Source organism: Monodelphis domestica, chromosome 2, assembly GCF_027887165.1.
Source record: "Monodelphis domestica isolate mMonDom1 chromosome 2, mMonDom1.pri, whole genome shotgun sequence".
Lineage (NCBI taxonomy): Eukaryota > Metazoa > Chordata > Mammalia > Didelphimorphia > Didelphidae > Monodelphis > Monodelphis domestica.
In genome coordinates, this window is record NC_077228.1 from 129,131,677 (window position 1) to 129,145,492 (window position 13,816).

The 13,816-nt window shown below is 32.9% G+C and overlaps 1 protein-coding gene and 1 long non-coding RNA gene across 2 annotated transcripts in view; one reads left to right on the forward strand and one right to left on the reverse strand.

The window, feature by feature from the left end:
* Window positions 1-13,816, forward strand: part of LOC103094185 (uncharacterized) — a 47,670-nt gene that overhangs the window by 32,279 nt on the left and 1,575 nt on the right. The window lies entirely within an intron of this gene.
* EPRS1 (glutamyl-prolyl-tRNA synthetase 1) overlaps window positions 1-13,816 on the reverse strand; it is a 65,061-nt gene that overhangs the window by 24,764 nt on the left and 26,481 nt on the right. The window contains exons 14-21 of the mRNA XM_007481414.3: window positions 13,493-13,629; window positions 12,538-12,745; window positions 11,387-11,499; window positions 8,605-8,722; window positions 6,935-7,291; window positions 2,518-2,757; window positions 1,292-1,525; window positions 227-489 (exon numbers count right to left, since the gene is read on the reverse strand). Of these exons, the coding sequence (XP_007481476.1) occupies window positions 227-489; window positions 1,292-1,525; window positions 2,518-2,757; window positions 6,935-7,291; window positions 8,605-8,722; window positions 11,387-11,499; window positions 12,538-12,745; window positions 13,493-13,629 (1,670 nt within the window). The remainder of the gene's footprint in view (window positions 1-226; window positions 490-1,291; window positions 1,526-2,517; window positions 2,758-6,934; window positions 7,292-8,604; window positions 8,723-11,386; window positions 11,500-12,537; window positions 12,746-13,492; window positions 13,630-13,816) is intronic.

Genomic DNA, 13,816 nt, shown 5'->3' on the forward strand with positions numbered 1-13,816 from the left:
AGCCTCTTGGGAATTTTTAATTGTCACACTTCCTCATTAAAAAAAAAATAATTCTTGCTTACACCAAGTCTTAATTCCTCAGCTATGGCTTTGGTGTTTACATTACCTTTATATCTAAGAGCTCACACTGAGCAAAATAATCTGTATATATTTCAAACTAGCTCAATTCAACTAAAATTTCTTTCTTGGATTTTCTGGAGATTAAATTACCAGGAGTACACATTACCTGGTTTGTTTCTTAGGTCCTTGACCTTCTCCTGCTCCACTTGAAGACATCCCACTACCTTGTTCTTTAGAAGACTCTTTCTTTTGACTATCACTTTGTTTCTGTGATTTATTTTGTTTTTCAGATTTATTTTCCTTTTCTTTCTTCTTTTTATCTTTTTCTTCAGTCCCAGTGGCAGAAACTGGTTTATAATCTACTCCTGTCAGAGATTTGTACTGTGTCTTCAACTTCAGAAGTTCCTGTACAGCTGCATCAACTTTATCCTTCAAGACAACAGAAAAGGAAAATACAAGGCAATAATCTAAATGACAAATTACTTTATATACATTAAATAATAAACATTATGACAAATAATACTCATGACTTCCCTTGAAGATTTCTAAATAAAACCAAAGTCTCAAAAGGAGAGGCAAAAACCAAACTACACCTCCCACCCCAACTTTTGATGGAATCATAATAGACTGATGTATACTTAATACAGTGTGTGAAGCACAAAGCAAAAAGACTAGAAAATCTGTCTCTGACAAATGGAAATCCAAAGTAAAAGTAACTAAAACTGTACAGCATAACAAATGAGGTTAGAAATTCTTTCACTAACATACCTACAAGAGTAATCAGTTATATATATTTATTAATATAGGTATGTATATACATAGCCACATACATTCACATGTGTATGTTGGACCAGATTTGTGATTTCACTGGCACAGGAAGTTCCAGTGAGGGACCTGCTCTACAACTTACAATTTGAGAGAGCTTCTAGGGAGACTAATGAAGTGAAAAAACTTTGAGGTCCAATATGCAGCAGAGGCAGTTCATAAAGTCATTCCTTTCTGACTCCCAGACCAGCTCTCCGAATGATGCTATGACACTACTCTCATACTGTATAATATATTTTTTGAAATTTCTTTTACTCCACACATTACTCCATAAGGTCAACAGTTTAACTTCATTCATGAGTCACTATGACATACTTTATTATTACAATAAATAGAATAAAAAAAAAACCTTTTCTAGGAGAATTATGACAACATAATAATGGTTTATAAGAATATAAACACAGACCTTGGCAGCTTTTTCAGCTTTTAGTTTCCGAACTTCATCTCCTTGGGCAGCCACTTGGTCAAATAGAGCTTTGGCTTCAGGTGCATCAGCACCACTGGTTTCCATTATTCTGCCTGGACTTGAAGCTGAACTCTGAAATAATGGAGGCTGGCCAGGCTTATATTCTTGCCCAGTTTTTTCTTTATACTCAGCTTTTAAAGAGAGTAACAGTTTTACAGCTTCATCAACTTTATCCTGGGATAAAAGAAAAATAAATACACATACAAAAGGGAAGATTAAATAATACTGCCTTTTTCAATCCTTAAATAATCAGGAAAATATTCCTATAAATTGTGTATTCTCTACTTTAATAGCAAGCTAGTACTTTTAAGGTTTGCAAAGTGTTTTATGTTATCTCTTTTAATCCTTACAACTCATTTACGTAGGTATTCTTTATTATACCTCTTTAACAAATAAGGAAACTGAGGCTGAAAGAGGTTAAGGTAATTTGTTGAGGATCACACAGTAAGTATCTCATCCTGGATTCAAATTCAATTCTTCTGGACTCCAAATGCAATATGCTATCCATGTTACCATCTTGCTGTCACAGATAGATTAAAAGCAAGATAAAGTTAAAACCTTGACTAAAAGTCTAGGAAAAAAAACCTCAAAGGTAAAATTAACAATAGGTCTCATATACATGGCACCATATTCAGTTCACAAAAACAAATTTATTCAAGAAGTAGACTGAACTTTGATAAATCTAATTATATCCTGAAAGTTAAACTGGAGATGTAACACATACAGGTCTATAAATCTAGGGAAAGGGAAAAATGGGGAAAAAATTCAGGGTGCACTGTAGCCCAATCACAATTTTACAAGCAAGAAATTCTACTTTCAAAGTTGGAAATGAAATTCATAACCCATCAAGCATTTTTAAAAGGCCTATGTATAAAGCACTGTGTGGACTATAGGATATTGTTCATTCTGGTGGATTTAATTATATTCTCGTATATGTGTATGCCATATCTTTTTATATCAGAACTTGCTCCAAGTGGCAAAGATTCTTTTATTTAGTCTCATCATTACTAATGCTAGTAAAGGATAGTCACAATGGTAAAAGAGAGGAATTGTATTTATTAACTTTCCTGTTGTTTTTGCAATGAAAGATGTTAATCTAAAGAAAAAAAATAAAATTAAAAGGTGGCTTCTGACTTACACGCTAAAGGCTCAAAGCATGAACATACCTTTGAAGCTTTTTCAGATTTCAACTTCCGGACCACTTCTCCTTGTTCAGCCACTTTATTATAAAATGCTTTGCCATCTACTGAATTTGAGCATGTACTGGGGGAGACAGATGGGGTAAGAGTAGATGGAGTCGAAAGAGAAGATGAAGGAAGACCACCCGGTTTGTATTCCTGGCCTGTCTTTTGTTTGTATTCTGCCTTTAAAGACAGGAGCATTTTCACTGCAGAATCTACCTGATTCTGAGAAAGAAAAAGGGAGAAATGTCAATCATATCTATGAACATAAATTTTTTTTTGAACCATTACCTTCTGTCTTAGAATCAATACTCTGTATTGGTTCTAAGGAAGAAGAATGGTATAAGGGCTAGGCAACAGGAGTTAAGTGACTTGCCCAGGGTCCCACAGCTAGGAAGTGTCTGAGGCCAGATTTGAACCTAGGATCTCCCATCTCTAGGCCTGGCTCTCAATCCACTAAGCAACCCAGCTGCCCCCTATAAGCATAAATTTTAAAAAATGAAACATACACATTTTAAAGTTAGCTAAATAAAAATGGGGAAACGTTAAGAAAAATCTAGTGATTTTCTTAGATTTGCAGAGAAAAGTACTTTTAAAATAGGCTTTATTTTATTTATTTTATTTTATTCGAGTAAAAGTAAATATTGAATGGTAAAGAAATAGATAAGACATTGTTCAGACAACATTCTCTGGGGAGGTGAGCTTACAAAAATCTGAGTGAACCTTGAATAAGTAGAAAACATGACAGATAAATAGTTAAGAAAAAGTAAAAACTCATAGAACATAGTAATATCCTATTTATTTTATAATGATCAGGGAATATTCTGATTAACTGGAATGCTTATCCTAAAAAGATTATTAATTTTCAAAGAAATATACTAGATAATGAAAATATCATTACAAGACAAAATTATTCATATGTTGCTATTTCAGTAATTCTGTAGTTTTATCAGTGTAGGTAAATCCCTAAGATGCCAATCCATCTCCAAAAAACAACCCACTCATGCCTGATCAACCTATGATTAATTTCAACCAAACACATCCCATTCATACCAATCACTATTTAAAATTTTTGATAAAAAGGTAACTGACCGCTATTATAGCTGACATAGGAAGCTAATGAAATCTATACTTGCTGATATGCTATTACATATTCACCCATTTTTTTAAAAATTCCTGATTCTTATAAGACACAAATGACAACTAAAAGTAAAGTGAAGTAAAAGAAGTGATGTGTGTGGGCTGATAGGGAGGGAGGAAGAAGAGATAGGAAGAATTAGACTGGGAAGTTTAATTCTGTTAGCTGAGCTTTCTAGTTGTTTGGAATATAGAAAAACAGGAGTCTATTGGAATACAATAAATATTGATGCTAATAAGAGCTCCTTTATCAAATGGTAGCCCTTATTTACTGCAAATCTTCCCTGAACCATCCAGGACAGTGCACATAATAAATAAGAGGGAGTATGGTACATGAACCAGTTCTAGGTTTGAAGCTTAGAAACATAGATACTGATCCAAACACTTATAAGTTGAAAGTGGTAATTACATTATCGACTTCAAAATAAGACTACACTTTGTAAACCTAAAGTTTTAGATCATTTGCTGATTATATATTCTTAAAGGGACCTTAAGCTTAAACATTATATAGCACAGTGCTGTACATACAAAATTCTCAACAAGTGTAATTATATATATGTGTGTGCATGTGTGAGTGTGTGTTAAAGTATGAGACAGATAAAGTAAACCTTGGAAGGAACTTCAGCTATTATCCTTAGTAAATATGGGTAGTAAATAAGGGAATGTAAATAAAACTGATGCAACTGATATGGAAAATTTATAGAAAACACTAAGCAGTTCATGATAAAGAAGGAAACAGAAGCCAATATATTTCCTCTGATTACTTAAGTTCATAACAACTATCACAGCTATATCATAAACTACCAAAAGAAGGCAGTATTTTATAATAAAAGACTGTCTTAGACAAAAACCAACACAATTGTGCCTAATTTTCAAAACTGAAAAAAAAGGGGTTTTCATTCAGGGATTAAAAATAAAAAGCATTTAAAAAATAAAACTTTTTGCAAACTCCAAATTTTCTTTGGAACAAAAATATTTTTAACTACTAAAAAAGAAAAAGCTTCACCCATGTTAATCAGCTAGAAGACTGCAGTTTTATAAAAAGGTAATATTAGTCAGCTGGTAAGATTTGTTATGTTTTGTTCAAATGAAATTTTGGAGGAAACATTTAGACAATAGATATAAAAGGAGGAATTTGTAAATTAAAATTATGTAAGGGAAGGCAAAGAACCAGGCTCATTTGGGATTGAAAAGGAAAAGAAAATGGACTTGATATGCAAAGCAACTAAATTTTTTAATTTAGTCAATTAAATAGCAGCAAAATTGATATTTACACAACAATGAACAAAAATTACAAGACCTAAAAAATATCTCTGAAATGTCAAAGGATTTAATTCTTTGCATATAATCTCCCATTTTAAAAAATTTCACTTTAAACTTTAAGCAACATTATTTTTTCATAACAACACTAGAATTTAAACTAATGAAAATGTCTATTTAAAGTGAAATTTACTTTTTCTTCCAATCAAACCATAATATAAAAACTTAGCATGTAAAATTTAACTGCAATTTTTGCTCAAGGAGTATCTTCGTGCTGTGATAGAGACATGAAGAGAGAGGTTTTGCAGGACTTGTGGACCAAGATGCAAAAACCAGGGTTCCAACGGAATGTCCCCAGTTGGTGGCAATTTAAGCTGAGAGGGGGGAGGGGCCTTTGACTCTGACTGGAAGTCACTTTTTTTCCTAGGAGGTTTGAAGTTGGCTGAACGACCTTTGTGAGGCTGATTTGGTTTTTGGGGTTTCTCTGGCTCTGAGCAGTTGAAGTTGACACTGAGAAGAGAAACTTGGCTTTTGGGACTGGGTCTCTGTCTCTCTGGCTCTGACCAGGGGAGAAGCTTTTGAGTTGGTGGTCTATAAGAGAGTTGAGCAGGCCAGGTGAAAAGGAGAGATTTTGAACTTTGTTTCTTTCTGGGGTTAAGCTGAGAGACCTGGCTGATTTGTGAAGAAGAAGAAAAATGATTTTGAGTTGCTGTTGTCCTCCATCTCCCTGTCTGAGTCACAGTCTGTGACTGGAACACTTCCTCAAACCTTTCTAAAATTATCCATGTAGTTTAGGGAAATCCTCATCCCTCTTATCTCCGTTTCCCATCCTGTTATCCCAATAAACCCCTTGACTTGAAAAAGGAAAGGAAAAGAATATCTTTATAGTTTACTCAAGTGGGGAGGGAACGAGCCAAGTCTTCAAGAAGAACTGGGTGGAGAGGGTTGGAAAAGGGAGGGAGGAAGGGAAGAAGGAGGTTAGGAAATAGATTGAAGAATCAGCCATCAAGTAGGGATCAGCAGGCAAACCCCAGAGTAAACCCCAGGGCATTCCTTTGTAAGTAGTCCCCTGTGTACCAGCATCCCTGTATGTGGCATCCTTCAGCATTTCTCTGTTCTACCTCCATTACAAATAAGCAGGGTTTAGGATCCTGTATTAGCAGCTTTCTAGTCAGCCAGAGAACAACAGTCATTGCTGCAATAGTAGTTTCAAGTCAGTTTATCTTCTATTACAGTGCTCAATACTATTTATTACACCTTTGTAAATCTTTTCTGCCTACCATTTCACCTTTTTATATACTAGTTTATTATAAATAGTTGTGCATGGAATAAGAGGTGGAAGCTGGAGCAAAAGAAGGCTGACTACAAGAAGAAACTGAAGTTGGATATCTGAGATTGTATACTTGACCTGTCTTATCTTTATATTCTATTTTTATAGTTAAAAACTCTTTTACAGCATCACTTATCTGATCCCAAAGCAGAAAAAGGAGGGGGAAAAAAGAAGAAAAACAAAGTACATATAAGGAAAGTTCTATCCTGAAACAAACTCCTTATATTGAACTTTGACCAGACCAAAAGAACCTATTTTATCAAGATAATCATACAAAATACAATATTTTCAGAAAACAAAATACCTAATAAAATCATATGGATAAAAATCTATGCGCATATAGGTTAAATATGCCTTCAAAACTTACCCTGAATATTAGGAAAAGCTGGCTTGATGCCAAAGGACTAGGATTCCCAAGAAGTATCATTCCTTGAAACATATATAAACAATGATGTCTAGATATCTATTGGTTGCTATCAGAGATGTGGTAATTTAGAGTTTAGGACCTACATATTCACCCCAAGCCAAAGCAATTTTTTTAAAAAGCCTTTATAATAATGTGCAACAAACTGCAATATATGAAATTTCTAAACGTTAAGCTAGACGACCTTAGAAAGACATGAACTTTGTGATGTGTAAGCAGATTAATATCTTAATTCACCTCATTAAGCTTACCTTTGAGGCCTTTTCAGCTTTGAGTTGACGAACTACTTCTCCTTGTGCAGCAACTTGGTCATAAAGTGATTTATTGTCTAAAATAGGGGAATTTTCTAACACGGAGGAATCCTTTTGTACTGCAGTTGGAGGATTCCCAGGTTTGTATTCTAGGCCAGTGAGCTCTTTATATTCAGCTTTCAAAGCCAGAAGTTGCTTTACAGCTACATCCACATCTTCCTTTGCTGCTTTCTTTGCTTTTAATTCTCGCACCACATCTCCCTGAGCAGACACTCTATTGTAAAGGGCCAAAGCATTCTCTGGGGTTGCAAGGTCCTTATGTACAGGGGTTGCAGGCTTTTCTTTCAAAGTAGTTAGCTTCAAGAGCAGAAAACAAAAATTAAAAATGCAGTACATGTAGAATATAGATAATGAATTTTCTCAAAGCACATTCTTATTGGGGGCAACTAGGTGGCCCGGTGGATGGACAGTTAGGCCTGGAGTTGGGACGGCCTGGGTTAAAATCTGGCTTCAGATTCTTAGTTGTGACCTGGAACAAGTTACTTAACCACCATTTGCTTAGCTCTTGTCTTTCTATCTTAGTTATTACTAAGACAGAAAGTAAGGATTTAAAAAACAAAAACACATCCTTATCACATATAAATGCAAATTTTCCATCCAAAAATGGCTTTGAGGGGTTTTGTTTTAATTTTAATAAAAATAAACTATAACTACAGCTCTTTCCCTGTAATATGTTCATGAAGAAAAATTGCTTTAGGAAGAAAATGAAATATCATGATCAACTAATCAACAAGCATTTATTAAGTACCTACTATGTGACAGGTTGTATTTTTGGTGTTGGAGACATAAACTAAAAGTAAAACAATCTCTGACCGCAAAAAGCTTATAATCTATTGTGCAAGACAATATATATATCTATGTAGGTATACATAAAATAGATCCGTAGTAACTGGGGCAATAGGAAAGATGATGGAAGCAGGGCAGGTGGAGAATCGAGAAAGGCCTGAAGAAGCAAGTGGCAGTTGAGCTGAGCCTTCAAGGAAATGAGAAATTCTAAAAGTTTCACAGGAGGATGAAATTAATTCCAGGACTGAGGGACAGCCAATACAAAGAGATACGGATCAGATATGGATGATTCTCCATGAAAGTCAATATTAAGATCAATATGTTTGAACGATTAAATTAGTGAAGTAAAGGCTAGAAATGTAAGTTGGACATTAGCAAGCAAATAATATGGTACTCTCATTTAAAATGTTTTAAATTACATACAGAGAGAATAGTGGGAATAAAAAGACTACCATAAGAAAATTATTTATCAATTTTCAGGAAACATCCTGAAGAAGAGAAGTATCAATAGCAGTTTTCATTTAAAAAGGTGTCTCCTAGAATGGAAATCATAGGACTTTTATGCTATAAATTTTGGTATATGGCAATAAGAAATGCTTTTTTTTCTATTAAGTTGTTTTAAAAACTCTTATTTCTACATTAAATTTTTTAAACTAGCAAAAATATTTTATATTATAAACTTTAACTTAACTATATGTAAGAATGGAAATCTAAAGCTCATATTCATTTTTATGACAGTTCAATTAGTGGTCTAATTAAGAAAATTTTAAGAACTAAACAATTCTTGCTAATTTACAAACATCCATTAAAATCAATATGTTTACCTCATTCTTTGTTGTTTCTGCTTTAGTCTTTTCCTTTGAGCCAGATGTTGGCATTTCTTTTGTATGGCCATCAGGAATGTATATCAAAATGCATGGGGCTTCTCTGCAACTATATGGGCTAAAATGAAAAGTAGACAGGTAGGGGGAAAACATCATGAAATTACTTGAATATAAATTAGAAAGAAAAATCTAAATATATATTTTTAAAAGGAACAAAGAAGTAATCTTTTTTTAAATTCAGTCTATAGTAGTTCATCTCAATACATTCATGATTCTCTAGATTTCTGAAAGTCTCCCAAAGGTCTCTCAAAATATGCAGATTACTTTATTACTATATTCACAATTTTTCAAATTTAAACCGGTCTACGAAGTTACTAAATTGCTTATATTTGTTTGGCCCAATTATATCACTGTTGAGTGTTCACCCCCCAAAGAAACCAAAGAAAGAAGAAAAGGACCCTCACACAAAAATATTTATCATAGCTATTTTTAGTTATTAGCCAAAAATTGTAAACTAAGGGTACATCTCCTACTGGAGAATGGCTAACCAAACTGTAGGTATATAAATGTGATTAAATATTATTTTGTGCCAAATATGCTTAAATGAGCAATTTAAAAGGAAACAAAGAATTCTATTAAATGATGCAGGGTGAAGTAAGCAGAATGAGAACAATTTCTATATAAAGAATCAATTGTGAAAGACTTTAGAACACTTGCTCAGTACATAATAATAGAGTATGAGTCTAAAAGAATGATGATTAAATATGCCACTCATCTCCTGACAGATAAAACTTCAAATTTTGCAAGAGATCATTTTCAGATAAAGTTCTCATGGGAATCTATTTTTTAAATAATATATTTATTGAAAGTTTATATTTGTTTTTTGTTTAACAGAATAGAAACAGATGGACAGATTAATAAAAAGGAAAATCTGTTACTTGAAAAAAATTTTAAAAGGTCAATTCATAAGTATATTCACATCTACTTTTTATTTATATTCAATTTTTCATTAACATTTTTAAACATTTAAGAATACTACAAAACTGCTAAAATACTTATTTAAATTTTATGACACTAGCAGTACTATGCTATACAAAGACAGAATAAAAATGTTTATAGCCTAAATATATTTCACCAGAAATTCTAGCAACACACTTGTGACCCTCATTTTGTCACATAATTTTCCCACCACAGTTCTGATCAGTACCAAGTGCTGATCCCCAAATCTTGAGCCATTAATTATTTTTCACCAAAATCGAATTATTTTAATACCATCTTCTTATGTCTGTCACCATTTACCCTTCTTAATTATTCATCTCGCTCAAAGGACTTGTTTCTCCCAATAAACCTATGGCCTGTAATGATAGTATTGCTAGTTATCAGTGACATAAGACTATGACTGAAATAACCAAACCTTCTTCATCACGAGCAATGAATAAAATGAGGTGGGGTGTCAGAACAAGAGTAAGAACTCTACCTTAAGAGCTATAAAAGTATAAGCAAAGCTGTCCCCCTCCCCCCACCCCCAGGATCTGAGAGTGAGATGGGAGTGTGGGCATGCATAAGTATTTGCCTGCCCCCATGTGGCTAGAGGCCTTTTCTTTTTTTAACCTGCTTTTTAAATTATTTAATAAATAATTATAAATTAAAAAAAAACAACAACAACAAAATATAAGGAAAGGGGAGCCCAGAAAAAAAAGAATGTTAAAAATTTTGAGCAGCACATCATTTATATTCTCTGAATCATCACCAAATTTTAAATTATTGATGCTTTATCGATTGATAAAATAAAGTCAAGGATTAAAAAGACAAAAAATGAATAAAAGGAGGCACTCTATTCCAACAATTTTGACAATAAAAACTGATTTTTTTTTTTTGCCCAAGAGCAAATCATGTCTTTACAATGTTCTAGGTCTGTTATTGAAAATGACTAAATGTACTGTAAGGAACAACTTTTGACTTCCTGATAAATAAGGGCAAAGAGAAAATCACTAAGAATTTTAGAAAAATGTTGCATTTCATAAATTCTAATAAAATTTACATAGGGCAAACTGGTATTCATTTCTTAAAGTTCTTCTAAATACCCATTTAGTATTAATCTGTAAAGTGTTTCTATAAGAACTTAAGTAAAAACTTAAGAGGGAGGGGGACAGTCAATAAAAATGACAGGAAGGGGGCAGCTGGGTAGCTCAGTGGATTGAGAGCCAGGCCTAGAGAGGAGAAGTCCTAGGTTCAAATCTGGCCTCAGACACTTCCTAGCTGTGAGACCCTGGGCAAGTCACTTAACCCCCATTGCCCAGCCCTTACCACTCTTCTGCCTTGGAACCAATACACAGTACTGATTCCAAGATGCTTCCATCTTGGTTTTTTAATTAAGGTTTTTTATTTATGTATAATGTATGTATATGTATATGTATAATGTAAGGTTTTTTAATTAAAAACAAAACAAAAAAATAAAAACTTAAGAGGGAGCTTCAAAAGAGAAGGAAAGCAATTTTCATTCAAAATAAAGACATTTAGAAAATCTGAACACTATATAAAGCCCACTTAAAGTTAATAATAGATTTTAAATGTACTTTGCTAAAATGCAAGTTTTATATTAAGTAAAATAATTCCATTGATAAACTAAACAAAGAAATACAATATAACAATTTAGAACTTTGAAGTCAGTTGTAATTACTTACTAAATGATTACCAACTTGAAAGATATTCAAGATATACCTTGAGGAAAAAAGAAAATTTACATTCTTCATTCTAATGATAATCAAGGATATTTGCTTACCTAAAAGGTTCATAGGGTTGATCACAAATAAAAAATCCTCTTCTCTGAAGTTGTATAATATCTCCTTTCTTTAAATCCTTAAGACAGGGATCCCCTAACATTAGTTCTTCTTGCTACAAAGATGATTTAAAGGAAAAACATTTTCTCAACACATGTGAAAGTTTACAAGAATACATTTAAATATAATAAATGATTACAGCATCTGAGAAACTTTTGTATCTCATAAAATTCCTATGGATTTAGCATACCCTGAAAAATAAAACATTCAAAGTTTATGATACCACTGACCTCCTCCCATCTTTAAGCACTTGGCATTTCTAAAGAGACAGAGGCAGCTAGGTGACTCAGTAGATTAAGAGCCAGGCCTAGAAACAGAAGGTCCTAGGTTCAAATCTGCCCTTAGATACTTCCTAGCTATGTGACCCTGAGCAAGTCATTTAACTCCCATTGCCTAACCCTTACTGCACTTCTACTTTACTCTTACAGAGTACTGATTCTAAGATGGAAGGCAAGGGTTTAAAAAAAAATAAAGTGATTAGCCTGAACAGAACTTAAACATAGGTAGAGATTTTCTTAGAAACAAAATGAATCACCTCCTCTAGTAAGTGAATATGAAACAAAAGTTTAAGTACCTTTCAAGTAACTGTATGACCTAATTCTTATGGCATTTTTAGGAACACAGAATCAGAGTATCTACTATATAATATTTCTTAACAATAGGAAAGACCGAAATTCCTTCAAGACATAAAAAACTTCTGCTTCCAAAAAGTTTATTTCATTAATGTGAAAGGACAGAGTAATATTTTCTTTACTGTGTGATCACTGAGAAGAATTACAGACCAATTTTGACTTTTACACTTTTATCAAGGAAAAGTTTAATAGTGGTCTATGATGAATGGGTGGTGGTGATTTTTAAATTCTGGCTAATGAAACACTGGCAGAGAAATACAGTCTTTTCTGGAGTCCTAATTACAGACTAGAATCACTGAAATCAATAATTAAAAACCTATCAACTATCAAATCTACACTTTAACATAACATTTGTTCTAATGGTTGAAGTACAACTGATAGCATTTAAGAAAATAAATCCATCCAAAGAAAAGTGTAGGTAGCAGCAATACCCAAATCAAAATTGTTTTACTCTAAATGACCTTGCTATTCTTGTTGATGTATTGTTTGAAATCTTCATCTTTTCCAAGAACTGGCTTAGTAATTAGATGCTCATAAGTGACACACACTGTTGGAATAAGAGGAGAATTTGTAGTTTCTGCAAGCCAGGTGATCTTCGTGGTCTTCTTGTAGTCCTTATTCTCCAAGTTCAATTTTCCATTAAGGGATTCAATTTTTCCATTTGAATTCCTAAACATGTTAGAAAAATGTTTTGAATCAGAACTCTGTAATGTTTGTCTTAACCTCAGTGAATTAAAAAGTTCCAGACATTTAGTATTTCAAAGTTTAACATATGAATTAATAATATGTTGCCCACAAAAATACATCAGGATTACATGAAATCTGCATGTAATTATAAGCAAAAACTCAGATTTAAGATTGTAAACAAAACTCAATTTACAAATAAGTACAATAGAAGAATGGATTCTCAGAAAAAGAACTCTCGGATTTGATCAAACCCTTTTCAGAAGCCTGAGTATTCTTTACAATCTATTAAGAGGGGTCTACCTGCTGAAATCTTCCAAACATTTAATAAATCTAAAGCCAACTTACTTACTTACTATAGGAAGCAATATGGTCATAAACAACAATTTTAAAGCAAAGAAACTAGCACTTGGTATAAAGAATGTCACCTCTTCAAAATATTGAAAAGATCAAATTTATAACTGCATTCAAGAATTAGAGCTAGATCATAAAAAAAGGGCACTAAGTCATTAGAACATCTTCATTGATTTTGAACAATTAATAATTCCATTTAAAAACAACTATGATACCAGGTATGAAATTGGCATGTGAACAAAAAACAAACTAATTCCTACATTTAACAATTCACATTATCTGCAAAGAAGTAACAGATAAACTGTACTGGTTGAACATGCAAGCAGTAACTGTTCAGAAATATCTTAAAATTACAAGAAAAAAAAAACAATTGCTTACTTGTGTATTTTAGTGATGATAATGTTGCCCCAGTTTATAAATGTTACGATTTCACCCTCTGATAAAGTCTCTGCATCAGCACCTTCAATGAGCACTCTGGGGCCATACCACACAGGCTTCAAGCCTACATCAACATTCTATGACATGAGAAGAAAAAAAAAGCATCTCTATAAGAAATTATACTGATAAAAATCTGAATCCATATACTACTATATACATTATGTACATGTATATGTATCTGTTTATGGAGTGATAACATGATATAGTGGATAAAAGGGTATGACTCGAGAGTCAGGAAGACGTGGATAAGAATCCTACTTGTGA